General features: G+C 40.4%; 1 protein-coding gene across 1 annotated transcript in view; it reads left to right on the top strand.

The window, feature by feature from the left end:
• LOC141084805 (monocarboxylate transporter 2-like) overlaps nucleotides 1-8,195 on the top strand; it is a 56,712-nt gene extending 48,517 nt beyond the window's left edge. Inside the window, exons 4-5 of the mRNA XM_073569745.1 lie at nucleotides 4,766-5,626; nucleotides 6,611-8,195. Coding sequence (XP_073425846.1) covers nucleotides 4,766-5,626; nucleotides 6,611-6,894 — 1,145 coding nt within the window. The 3' untranslated portion in view covers nucleotides 6,895-8,195. The remainder of the gene's footprint in view (nucleotides 1-4,765; nucleotides 5,627-6,610) is intronic.
• Nucleotides 8,196-13,136: the final 4,941 nt, after the last annotated feature.

Below are 13,136 nucleotides of genomic sequence, written 5' to 3'. Positions count from 1 at the left end.
CTAAATGTATTACCGCTCAGTAAAATTCATAGATTTACCTGCCATGTTCTAAGACTGATTTCTAAGACCCCTACCAGTCGCTAAAACAATGGGGTAGAAGCTGTATTGAATCTATTTTCTATGGAGATTTGCTTCACAGCTACCACATAGACCATAAGGCTGTGTGCACACGCTGCGGATTAGGTGCAGATTCATCCGCGCGGATTTTGTAAAATCCGCAGGTGAAACCGCAGGTCAAAATACCTGCGGTTTTACCTGCGGATTGCTCTGCGGTTTTGTCCTGCGGTTTTTCATCTCCTCAATGGAGGAGATGGTAAACCGCAGCGGAATCCGCAGAAAGAATTGACATGTCAATTCTTTCTGCGGATTGAAAACCGCAGATAATCCGCGCGGAAAATTCCGCACCGTCTGCATTGCGGTTTTTGATTCCCATAGGGAATCATGGTACTGTACACCGCAGCAAAAACTGCTGCGGGTCCGCAGCGGCCAAAACCGCTGCAGAACCGCAGCAAAATCCGCAGTGTGTGCACACAGCCTAAGCAAATGTCTCTTCAGAGAGGAAGAAGACTTGAACTCCATAGCGCCACTTGTTGGAAGAGGCAAGCTTGCAAGTCAATATCGACCCTTTATCGAGTCTTGTAATATGACTTAGGACAAAAACCAAATCAGAATCTCAATTTGAAGACAGTGTTTCGGGTTATTTCTCCTCATCAGTGCAAAGTATGAGAACTGATTTTACCAGGTGAGAGGCTCTGGACTGAGGTCTAAAGGGTAATGTTTCTCCTTGTGGAGAGTGATATAGCGGCCCTGGCATGCCAATGTAAGGAGGCTTATTTGCCCTGCAGTGCTCCTCTGGGAAATTTAAGAAGAGGACTTGAACTCTATAGCGCCACCTGTTGGATTGCACTACACCGCAAATATGCCTTCTTACTTTGGCATGCCAAGACAGATGGGGGGGGGCTAAGAAAGATGAGCATAATGATTATTATTTTTAACATCTTCCCCTTTGTTTATTACTCTCTGGGGTCTGGAGAGATCTCAGCATAGTCTTTTCACAGCAAGTGGAACACATTTGATTTGGACCAAATCGAATCTGCAGGGCCGGTTTGGACTAATGTGTCTGAAATAAATTTTGGGACATTTGTTCATCTTGAAAAGGAATTAGGAAAATTTAAAAAAAGAAAAAATCATCCAAAATTCTTACCTACTTTAAACAATAGGTCATTTTCTGATGACCGATACCTTGCTTTGCACTGAGGAGGTGCAAACACCCTGAAACGTGTGCAAATAGAGATTCTGGTTTGGCTTTTATCCTGAGTTATTTGGCAAAGCTCATCTCAAAAAGTAAAATGGAAAATAATGAAAAAAAAAATCAATGAAAATTCTTACCAACTTTAAACAATAGGTCATTTTCTGATGACACATTCCCTTTAAGCGGTTTACAGGTTGTCCTTCAGTGATCAATGTGATCTATTAAGAAATAGAGCAGCAAATGTATCATTTCCACCACAGTGTCACCGTATAAGAGACAAAGTATGTTACACAGTACCCAATAAAATCAGTTACTGACCCTGTAATGCTCAGAGTAGAAGATGCTTTTTTCACTTCTTTCCAAACTGAACGGGGAAAACTCTCTATTAAGGAGTATCTGTCAGCAAGGTTAAATCCCCCAAATCGCATATATGTGCATTCAGGTTTTTGAAAGCTAAATCTTTTGACACCTTTATATCTTCTATCTGTTGCTGCATTCCTGAGAAATCTACATTTTATTTCATATATAAATGAGGCATGCATTTAGTGCTTTGGGTGTGACAGAGCACTTCCCAAGCCTCTGCTTCCCAGGGTTGTTTCCTTTCACAGTCACAGTCTATTTAGCTTGATATCTTTGCCTCGTCACGCATTGATCGATCAGTCATGCTAAAGAGGCTGGTGCTGGATGGGATGGGGAAACAACTTTGTGAGGCATAGGCTTGGGAAGTGCTCTGTCACTCCCAAAGAACTTAACGCCTCATTTGAATGTGTATTAAAACGCTGATTTCCCAGAAATGCAGCAACAGATAGAAGAATAAAGGTCTTGATGGATTTTGCTTTCAAAAACCTGCGTGTCCGTATATTTGGTTTGTTGTAAAGGACAGTTTGATTCCTTTTAAGTTAGACTACACTAACAAAGAAATTGTTGGCGAACCCCTCAAGGAAACACGGAGAAGCATTTGAATGTATATGTTTTTGCACATTTTACATTATTCAGTCTATTTTTTGCTACACAGACGTTTAATGATTTTAGTCCCAAAGGAACTACGGTACTTCTAATAGGAGGAAAAGATTGTGGAGTCTAATTTACTGCAAGGATTTTGTTAGTGACTGAAACTCATTTTTAATGACAAGTCAGCAAGAGGAATGCTGAGTAGTTTGCAAATTAATGCTGGTAAAATAAGATTATAATAAATTAGATTTGTGTCAGTGGAAATTTAATGAAGAGATAATACGGAGCGGTAATTGATTATTAGCTAAATGGATAGTTGGCATTCAACCTAGTGGTTGGTATTCGACCTAAATTTGCATAACTCGTTACATTTCATAAATTCTTTCAGTGTCACCCAAAATATTTTAATGCCTGTTTTTCATAATGTCAGGTTTTTTTTTAATTTTAGAATATTATTATAGGAAGTCCTAAAAGAATTTGAAAAGTCATTTATTCTCAAATTTTCACTTGTGGCAATAAAATCGTATATATTTAAAAGCGTAAACAAACTTTTTTTTTGTTTAGTTATTGAACTGTCTTTGCAAACTTAAGAACCTTTGTAATATATTGCATTACTTTATTTTGCTTACTTTTCTCTCAAACGCCATACTGAAAGGGATTTTTAACTGCCTTGTTCATGCACTTACAGTAGATGTTTTGAACTCCAAATTTACCAGCTATCCATACTCCTGTGTGAACTTTTCTACTCTTGTCCCTCATGCTCAGACACTACATACAAACACAAAAGGGTTATTTTAATTGCCTTGTTCATGCACTTACAGTAGTTGTTTTGAACTCTAAATTTATCAGCTATTTATACTCCAGTGTGAACTTTTCTTCTCTCGTCCCTCATGCTCAGACACTATTTTCAAACACAAAAGGGATATTTTAATTGCCTTGTTCATGCACTTACAGTAGATATTTTTAACTCCAAATTTATCAGCTATTTATACTCCAGTGTGAACTTTTCTTCTTTTGTCCCTCATGCTCAGACACTATTTACAAACACAAAAGGGATATTTAACTGCCTTGTTCATGCACTTAGAGGAGATGTTTTGAACTCCAAATTTATCAGTTATCCATACTCCAGTGGGACCTTTTCTAGTCTTGTCCCTCATGCTCAGACACTACATACAAACACAAAAGGGATATTTTAATTGCCTTGTTCATGCACTTACAGTAGATGTTTTGAACTCCAAATTTATCAGTTATCCATACTCCAGTGTGAACTTTTCTACTCTCGTCCCTCATGCTCAGAAACTATTTACAAACACAAAAGGGATATTTAACTGCCTTGTTCATGCACTTACAGTAGATGTTCTGAACTCCAAATTTACCAGCTATCCATACTCCTTTTTGAACTTTTCTACTCTCGTCCCTCATGCTCAGACACTATTTACAAACACACGCCGTCTGAGCATGGGGGAAAAGGAGAGATGCTTACAACAAAGTGCAAATATTTGAAAGATCTGCTATTCAAAACAGTTTCTCTAAGTGCATGAACTAGGCAGGTGAAACAGCGTTTGTCTAAAATATCAAGATTGGGAAGAAATTTGGCTAAAAGAATTGTAACTTATGCTGAGTGTTTTTCCAACAAAATTATATAGAATCTGCTCAGCTTCTCATGCCCAATTACATGGTGCCTGCAGATTGGCTAGCATTCTCAATGTGAAAGGTTCCATTTAAGAAGGCGCAAGTTAAAGCCACTGTCTCACAGGCTGTAGGGATAGCTTCAAAATAATAATCTTTATCCTCCAGTTTATTTGGACTGTATCATCAGATAATGATCTTCTGTTTAAATACGGTTTTTATGTTAATTTCTTTTAAAATTAGGCCTTTTTTAATTTTTCATGTATCAATTTGTATTAAAAAAACCTCTTGCACTTTCACTTTGGCCACTGGGGCTATTCTCATCTCATCCTTACTGTTCTTTAAGAAAATCTACATGTACATTAGCAACAGTCGACTGACTCAGACCCTATCATTTGCATTGAAGCATCTAATGAGCATGTGGAAAGGTTCAATGTGAAGGGAGGTGGAGAAGGTGATCTGTGACATCACCTATTATGATTGGTGGATTCTGTGTTATTAGCTGTGGAGGTGTTACCGGCTATTGTAATCCTGACTCTGATGATAATGAGACTGCTGCAAAGTTTTCTGCAAAAAACTGAAAGTATAAGGCTAAAATAGCTTCACTGGCCGGGGTGAAGATTGCAAAATTTGATTATTTTTTTTTTAAACACAGATTTTGAAATTAAAAAACATTGTCAAAAAATGTAAAATAAAAAATATATATCTAACACAAAAATGTCATTTAAACAGAAAGTCATTTTATCATGATATTTTCCTTTCTTAACCCCACCCCCAGCAAAAAAAAGTATGATGTAAGGAACTAATAAAAAAAATTTGGGGGAACCTTTTATTTAGCCTTGGCCGTTAGTTTATTATAACAATATAATTTGTTGTACAGATCACATTGGTTTTTTTTTATTAATCATTTTGACCTTTTTTGTTTATTTCCAGGGTTTGGCTTTTCTATGAACCTCCAGCCATCAGTTATCGTAATAGGGAAATATTTTCTGAAAAAGCGCCCCATAGCTAATGGCCTCGCGATGGCAGGAAGTCCGGTTATACTTTCTACGCTTGCCCCTCTGAACCAGCTTCTGTTTGATGAGTATGGCTGGAGAGGAAGCTTCCTTATTTTGGGGGCCACCCTGCTTAACTGCTGCGTTGCAGGGGCTCTCTTCCGACCGGTTGGCCCTAAGACGTTGAAAGCCAAAAAGGGCAAAAACAAGCCAATCCAAGACACGGACCCAGAGAAAGTAAACATGAATCCAGAAGAAGAACCCCAAAAGGGGCAGACCCCTCCATCGAAAGAGAAAGAAAGCTGTTTTATGAGATTCAATAAGGTCTTAGACTTGACTTTGTTTAAGCACAGAGGCTTCTTGATCTACCTCATAGGAAACGTCTTGATGTTTCTTGCCTTTTATGCCCCTATAGTGTTTTTGGCTCCTTACGGGAAGCACCTTGGCGTTGATGAGTACTCAGCGGCCTTCTTATTGTCCATACTTGCCATCGTTGATATGATCGCTAGACCGGCCACTGGAATGATTGCCAACACTAAATGGATCAGGGCGAGAGTCCAATACTTTTTTAGCTTTTCAGTGACTTTTAATGGTTTCTGCCACCTTATGTGCCCTTTCGCTACAGGATACGTTGGTCTCGTTGTGTACTCTGTGTTCTTTGGATTAGCATTTGGCATGGTTTGTGCTCTTCTTTTTGAAACTCTCATGGATCTTGTCGGAGCAAAACGATTTTCAAGTGCTGTTGGACTGGTCACCATTGTGGAATGTGTCCCTCTCCTACTGGGACCCCCAATTGGAGGTAATTATCTTATATATACATTTAATTACTCTTTTTGTATTTGGGTTACTATATAACATTTTTTTTAGGGTTTGTTCATATCATGTTTGAGCCTTTTGTTAGATATCATCCCATTCGAAGAGCTGACAATATGACACTCTTTAGGCATCCATTGAGTAAATGAAGGCCTGTGGATACATTCACCTGGAGCTTGCTCAGCTCATCAGCCCAAAAAAGTTACAAAACATGATCTTGTCAAAGGGCTCACTAGGTGAGATGTATCCTCTATGGCCAAGGTCTGGGTGGGCACACGGGCGACATGCATCGGTGCAGCAGGCGGGTAAGGCACGCATGACACAGATAATAGACAGGAGACCATTAGCAGAGATACTGAAGGCTGCAGGTAGAGAGGTAGCTGAGGAACTGTAAGCCGCAAGCAGACAGGAGAAGTCCTGAAAACTGTAGACAGCTTGTGAAGGTAGTGAAGGGCGCAGGCATGCAGTTAACTGAGGGACTGGAAGCCACAGGCAGATCGATAACTTAGGAACTGGAAGCCACAGGCAGAAGGGTAACTGAGGGACTAGAAGCCACAGGCAGATCGGTAACTGAGGAACTGGAAGCCGCAGGCAGCTAGGAGATGTCCTGAAGACTGTAGACAGGGAACTCTGCACAGAAAAACTACAAAACTTAATACCAAGACACAGGTGTGTGTCTTGGTAGGCCTTCTGTAGGCCTAAGAAGCTCAGCACATGGGAGCCCGATGTGGCGCACAAGAAGGTCTAGTGCACCGGGTTGTAGGAAGCAGAGCACAGACCAGAGACAGGGGTTTAACGGATCTTGAGAATGACCATCAGATTTTCAGAAATCTACAAACAGTATCAAAATGCTTTATACGTTCTATAGACCTCAGAAGCGTCACTAATGTGACCTTCTCTGATGTACATAAAACATTTGCTGTCTTGTATGTTGTAGGGTCCTAATATCTGAATGTTTTATTTCTTACAGGTGCTATCGTAGATACTTTCGGAGACTACAAATACATGTTTTATGAATGTGGGGCCATTATGGTCTTTGCTGGTCTCTTCCTTTTCGTTGGGAACTTTTACAACTACCGTATGCTGAGGAAAGAGGCAAAATCTCAAAACCAAGAGCAGAAGGATATAGAAATGAAGGATGGTGCCAGTTTGAAGAAAAAGGATTATGATCAAGTTTGCGATGACGAAAAGGCAATAAATGGCAACGAGGTACCTCCATCCAAATGTGAAGATGTGAATGGATCAGGCCATTAACGATGGGAGCATTTCAGGACAGTTGTAGTTATTTGATGGGATCATCACATTGGAATTTTTTTGTGATCTTTCTGGTCCTCTGTGTGTACTGGTAGCCCAATATGGGGTGTCAAGAGGGGTATTGGACCAGAGGAAATGTCTCTACCTGGGACAGAGAAAATACAAACCCCAAATGAAGGAAACAGATGTCTGTAAGTTACAAATCTAACATGAACCCCCTACAAAGATGACAGAAGATACTTTGAGGAGCTCAAAACCCAACTCTATAATATACAGGATTCCCGAAACATGAGATATCTGGCAGAAAATAGTGATCATGGGGGTTTTCTAAACTTTCTGTCAGCCAAAGTAAAAATGTCTTAAAGTTTTATGTATGTCCTGCTTATGACCCATCTTGACCAAGAGTGTAGAGTAAGTTCAGAGAGGGTCTTTTTTTTTTTTGGAGGACTCGTGACCACGTTCTCATTCATTTCATTTGAGTGGACCACATGTAATAACACACTTCTCCAGCAGTGGCCGCTATTGGCAAAATGGTGACCTCTGCAGCTTCAACTGGTGATCGGTAGGGGACAACCACTTTAATATGATCAGTTTTGATCACTCATTGGTGATTGAGGCTTTTATATAGAGTCTCCATTCTGGGTAGACTGCAAGGATTATGTTAGTGGTTATCCAAAAAATGGGTCACCTTTGAAAGAGTGAGGTGTCTAGGCCTTGAGTAGTAATTTGTTTGACAGTGAATGTCTGTGTCTCGAGGATATTTAGAGGGGTATTGCAGCCAAAAAATATATATAATCTATTTACAAAATAGGTAATAAATGGTAGATTGGAGGGGGGGGGTAGTCACAGAAGCTGCTAGAACGAGACACCCCAGTCCGCAATTCCTTTAAGTGGAGGACTGTTGTCCATTTCCATTTCCAAGTGGAGTGGTGGAGTTATTGAGAATAAATCATGATATGGCTACAATTTCCAGACTGCTCTATGTTGTGCACTATGCCTACAAGGCTTTTTCACTCTCAGGAAACAGTATACGATTTGCACTTTAAGGCGTGGTCCGAAATACAAATACATTTTTTATCCTAGCTAATGCCATAATCCAGTCTATTTTCTAATAGACTTTAATTAAAAATCCCCTATCATTCCCTCAATAGAGTATCTAACTGATTCATTTTTGATGATGCTTCATTTAAGAATTCCCAGTGCATGCTGGGATAGTCAAATGAAGCATCATCAAGGTGTAGAGGCAGCGGTCACAGCTGCAGGCCTTGCCTCTTCCCTGAAATGAAACATCATTAATGACCTTCGTTACAGGGGCTGGGCTAGTCCCTGCACTGTCACTGTGTGATGTGCACAATGACAGTGCGCTCTCTCACTGGCTGATATTAGTAGTAGTGAGCCGACAACAGAGCAGGCTGTCAGTGTGCACTGTAAGACGAATACCCGGCATGCAAAGACCAGTTCTGTACCCGCAAATCACTTGCAGGTGCAACGCTGGTGTCTGCACGCTGGGTAGTCTTACAACGCGCACTCACAGTGCGCTCTGTTGCCAGCTTATTACTATTGATCTGTGCCGGTGAGAGAGCGCACCGTCATTGAGCACATCGCACAGTGACAAAGCAGGGACTAGCCCAGCTCATGAAACGAAGGTCATCACCGTTGACGCTTCATTACAGGGCGGGACCGCAGCCTCTTCCCACTGATGGCGCTTTGCTTGACTATCCTTGCATGCCTTTGGAACTCTCAAAAGAGAAGTTGGAAATAACTAAAGAAAAGCAGTTAAATAGTATAGTAAGGGAAGGATAGGGAATTTTTAATTTAAATATATTAGAAAATCGATTAGATTATGGCATTAGATAGGCATTTAGGATATAAATGAATTTGTATTTCTGTCCATCCCTTTAACTTGAGCGATGTCTGGAACACACATTTTTCAAATATATCTTGGTTTCCCAAACCCATCAATCACAGTGCAACGTTCATTTCTTAAGAGCTGATCTGTTATTGGTTGCCATGGGTAACAAGGTCAGTTAATTTTAAATTAGACTGTTTTTCAAATCTTGTTTAAAAAAAAATAAACTGTCATTGTTGCTCATAGCAACAATTCATAGCGCTGCCTTCATTCCAAATTCCGCTGGTGAAAGAAATCTAAGCAGTGATTGGTTGCTATGGGAAACAAAGACAGTGTCCTAAATCTGTCCCGTTTCCATATATTTGTGGTGCTATTTGTTCTCCCATCTGTTATTTGTGAATCTTTACGAAACAATCACTGACCTCAGGGAGACCAGTCAAAGAAAACACTGCGGCAGCCGGCAAAGGCGCAAAGGAAAGATCTGGCTAGTCCCGTCTTTGAGACTCTTAAATAAGGCTCCACGGACTTTATTTGCATATTTGTGAATCTTTTGAATACTGTAGAACAAAATTCACACTTTTGTAAAGGAGCATCTACACCCCTCCCCCCCAAAAAAAGAGCATTGGGTCAGATTAACTAATAATGTCTCATATATACATATATACCTTAAGACATGCCCACTTTCCAGCTAAGCCCCGCCCCCTACCACGAGTGCCATTAAATGTGCCTGAAACATTTGACAATTATGGTTATTTTGATTATTAACGCCCCTCCCTTGTATAATCAGCTACTTTAACCTGATTAAATGATTGCATTTGAGGCTGAAAATAATTTTTTTGCAATTGGGTTTCATTAAAAAAGTTTTTGCGTCGTTTGCCTTCTTTGGTCTTTCGGTTGCACCGTCTGTTTCTGGATACAGAATGAGTCAACTGAGGATCCATTAGTGAGCTCGGAGAGATCGTCTTGTCTTTTTCTGAGCCTCTCAGCTGATTTATGACCACAGATCACATTAAATTGAAAAAAAACTTTAAATACCTGTATAAAAAAATGTCCCCAAAGCTTGACAACCCCTTTAACTAGAGAAATCTCTTTTCTTCATAGATTTACACAGAGCCGATGGCAATTGATTTGACAAATTGTCCCATATTACAAAATAAAGATGTTTTTTTTTTATCCAGTGTGTTATCTGCTTATCTTTTTCCCTGTGTTTTTTTTTTTTGTTGTTGTATTCTTTTAAAAAAAAAAAAATTTATAAAAGTATTTTAAAAAGGTTTTCCAAAGCTTAAAAAAAAAAAAAAAGTCACTGCTGAATTGTGACCATTTGCAATGTGCACCCTGTCACAGTACCTGTGGATTCGCAGCACGGGTGGAAGGGGGTTGTGTCTGCTGTTGTCTATGCAGTATGCTTGGATCTGGTACTGTATACATGTATCATTGGTGCAACCTGTGCAGCTGTGCAGGGGCCCAAGAGACAAGTGGGCCCACTTGCATATCTAAACTGGTTGGAAGTGACCATTATCCTGAGTAATTTATTCAAATTAACTTTATTGAAATTTTCAATTTAAGAGGTGGTGGAAAAAAAAAGGATAAGGAAATTAAGGAAAAAGTGGGAGGGGGGAAATGGGAGAGAGGGGAGGAAAGAAAAGGGAAAGAAAAGGAGTGAGAAGACATTTGTGATATACATACACAAGTAATCCTGAGTAATTTAACTACATAGGGCCCATATATTATTTTTGCACAGGGGCCACCTTCTGTCTGTCTCGGCTAAAATAAGCTTGGTACTGTGTCTATGTAGTAGGAGTAGTATGCATGGTTCTGTTACTACATGTGTATATTAAGCTTTGTTCTGGTACTGTATCTGGGCTTAGTTCACATGCTGTACATACTGAATAATGAACATGTGAGGGTTTTTTTTTAAGTATGTACTTAGCAAGGATCAAAGGTCTGTCTATCTATCCCATCTCCTCCACTGTTTTAGCCATGTAGGAGCCTTTGATAATGTGATGTGTAGGGTTATCCCTCATCCTTAGGATAGAAGATGAATTGTAGATTATTGGGGGTCTGACATCTGAGATGCTGAGAAAACAGAAGTCGTGAAACCAGTGTGATAGAAGCCTTGGTCCAACTGACCCTACTAACGTAGACGCTACATTTGATCTCCATGATCTGTACATGCACACTGTGCCACAGCTGCATTATGGTGTTATTGGTAACATACAAGATCCTCGTGTGGATATTTATAGGATTTTGGCTATGACCTGGCTTACAGGATGACCCCCGGAGAGAGGAATTTTAATTAAATGTGGGGGAGGATGGAATATTATGTTCTAGAACATTGTGAATGTCTCAGGTCATGTTCTGTTCCTGCCCCAGACAACCAGCTCCGTTATGTTGGCCATTGACTCAAGAATACAAGAGACGTCGTTCATCAGTCATTCCGCTCACATGCCTGGATGCCGGGAGTGACTGGTAATGAAGGTAATTAAACATCCATCTATAATTAATTTCACACACTTCCTTTCCTCTGACAGACATTCTGAATATAAAATCTCGGAGAACGAGGACATGTGCCTGCGCCGCGACCAGAAAACAGCATGGCAACGGCTGATAATGTTCTTGGTGGTAAATCTCTTATCATTTATGTGAACTTTCCAAAAACAAAATAAATATACATTGATTGAAGATGGAGAAACCACAGTTTTCGTTGGCGGGGGGGGTAGCCATCCATTTCATACTAATAGAGCATTTCGAAGGGAGTGGGAGTGCACAGCTGTTTCCATATGTCTGCATACCTTTGCACAAGTGCCAGTCTCCCTTTTCCAACTCCTGCTTCCTTTTGCAGTAGTCCACTCTGGGTTTTTCAGGTAACCTGGTGAACTCCTCTGACATCATTACCCTTGGCCTTTTAAGGCCAGCTCAAGCAAAAGCCAGATAATTTAGTATTCAGTAGTATAGCTCGCAGTTGCCTAAAGTTTATAAGTTTCTGCTTTTCTTGGCTCAGCTCTAGCCAGATAACTGTCATCTTCTCAGCTTGTTCTAGCTCCTAGGCTACCAGCAGCAATATCTCTCAGCTCAGACAGCTTACTTGGGTGTTGTCCACATCAACCTCATGAGTTGCCAACTCCTTGCAACTGTTCACACCTGGCCCCTGCACTTAAGTAATGCATCTCAAGTTTGCCTTTACTTCATTGTATTCCTGCAGTTAACTATTGCCTTGCTGGAAGAGATCAGACTGCATTTACTTCTATGACATTGCTGCTATTAACCATTGCCATGCTGCAAAAAAACCCAAAAAAAACAAATTGCATGTACTCCTTGGTCTACTCCTGTGTTTAACCACTGACCTGCTGTAAAATACATGCATTTAGCTGCTTTCACTGCTGGAAGATAAGTTATCTACAGTATACTGCTCACGTTTCTATTCACACACCTGGCTCTGCATTATTTGCGCTACTTGCTCTGCTTGTTGGTCTGCTATCTTGCATACTTTGCTGTCCTGGCCCTCACTGATCCACGCATCCCCCATTAAAACCCGCTCTGCTGCCCAGTCACCCCAGACTTATTCCACCTCACCAGGGTACAGTCCTGTGGTTGTGAATTGAACCTTTGCCCTCAGTAAAGGAAAACCTGGCGGCAGTTCTGGTTGTTCTCACCTTCTCTAAATTCTGAAAGGCAAATCTAATTCTTCTCTAATTCTACACTGGGTGGATGGATTTGCCATTTGAATGGCTGAGAAAGCGGAGTGTGAAGCTGTCATGGATCCGATATTGTCTGTCATATTAGTGTTTTGTAGACAACGTATCTGCATTCTGTTGCCTTTTGTGAAGGTAAAACTAATCATCATCTGTGATGAGGTCTCTGAGGACACAACCTCCTCGACTATAGTCAGACAGTGAGAAATGTCCCCGATTAATGGCGGTGTCAGCTCTTATTGCTTTGTTCTGGTCATTTCTCCTAGACAAAAGGTTAATGAGTAAAGTGTCTGTTTATAATGAAGGAGCGGAAGATCTAGAAGTTTACTCTTGTCACAATAAATTCCCATCCAGTTATGAAGAAGCACAATGACAGGTAAAGAAACAGTATATAGTGTGTAGGATATTCAATGTATACTGACCATAGACATTGATTGTCAGCTGCTACTGATGGGAAGGGGCAGATCACAGTCCCACAATGTCTGTATGACTGTATGCTTTGTGTATGGAATTAACCTTTCTGAAAAGTTACTTTTTAAATATATTACTTATCCTGCACTGTTCCTGAGTTACATCCTGTATTATACTCCAGAGCTGCACTCACTATTCTGCTGGTGGAGTCACTGTGTACTTACATTACATTACTGATCCTGAGTTACCTCCTGTATTATACCCCAGAGCTGCACTCACTATTCTGCTGG

This window comes from Dendrobates tinctorius, unplaced genomic scaffold (genome assembly GCF_039654945.1).
Source record: "Dendrobates tinctorius isolate UK_male_01 unplaced genomic scaffold, ASM3965494v1 ptg000027l, whole genome shotgun sequence".
NCBI lineage: Eukaryota > Metazoa > Chordata > Amphibia > Anura > Dendrobatidae > Dendrobates > Dendrobates tinctorius.
Note: the sequence above shows the minus strand (reverse complement) of the source record. Positions and strands in the feature narration are given on the sequence as shown.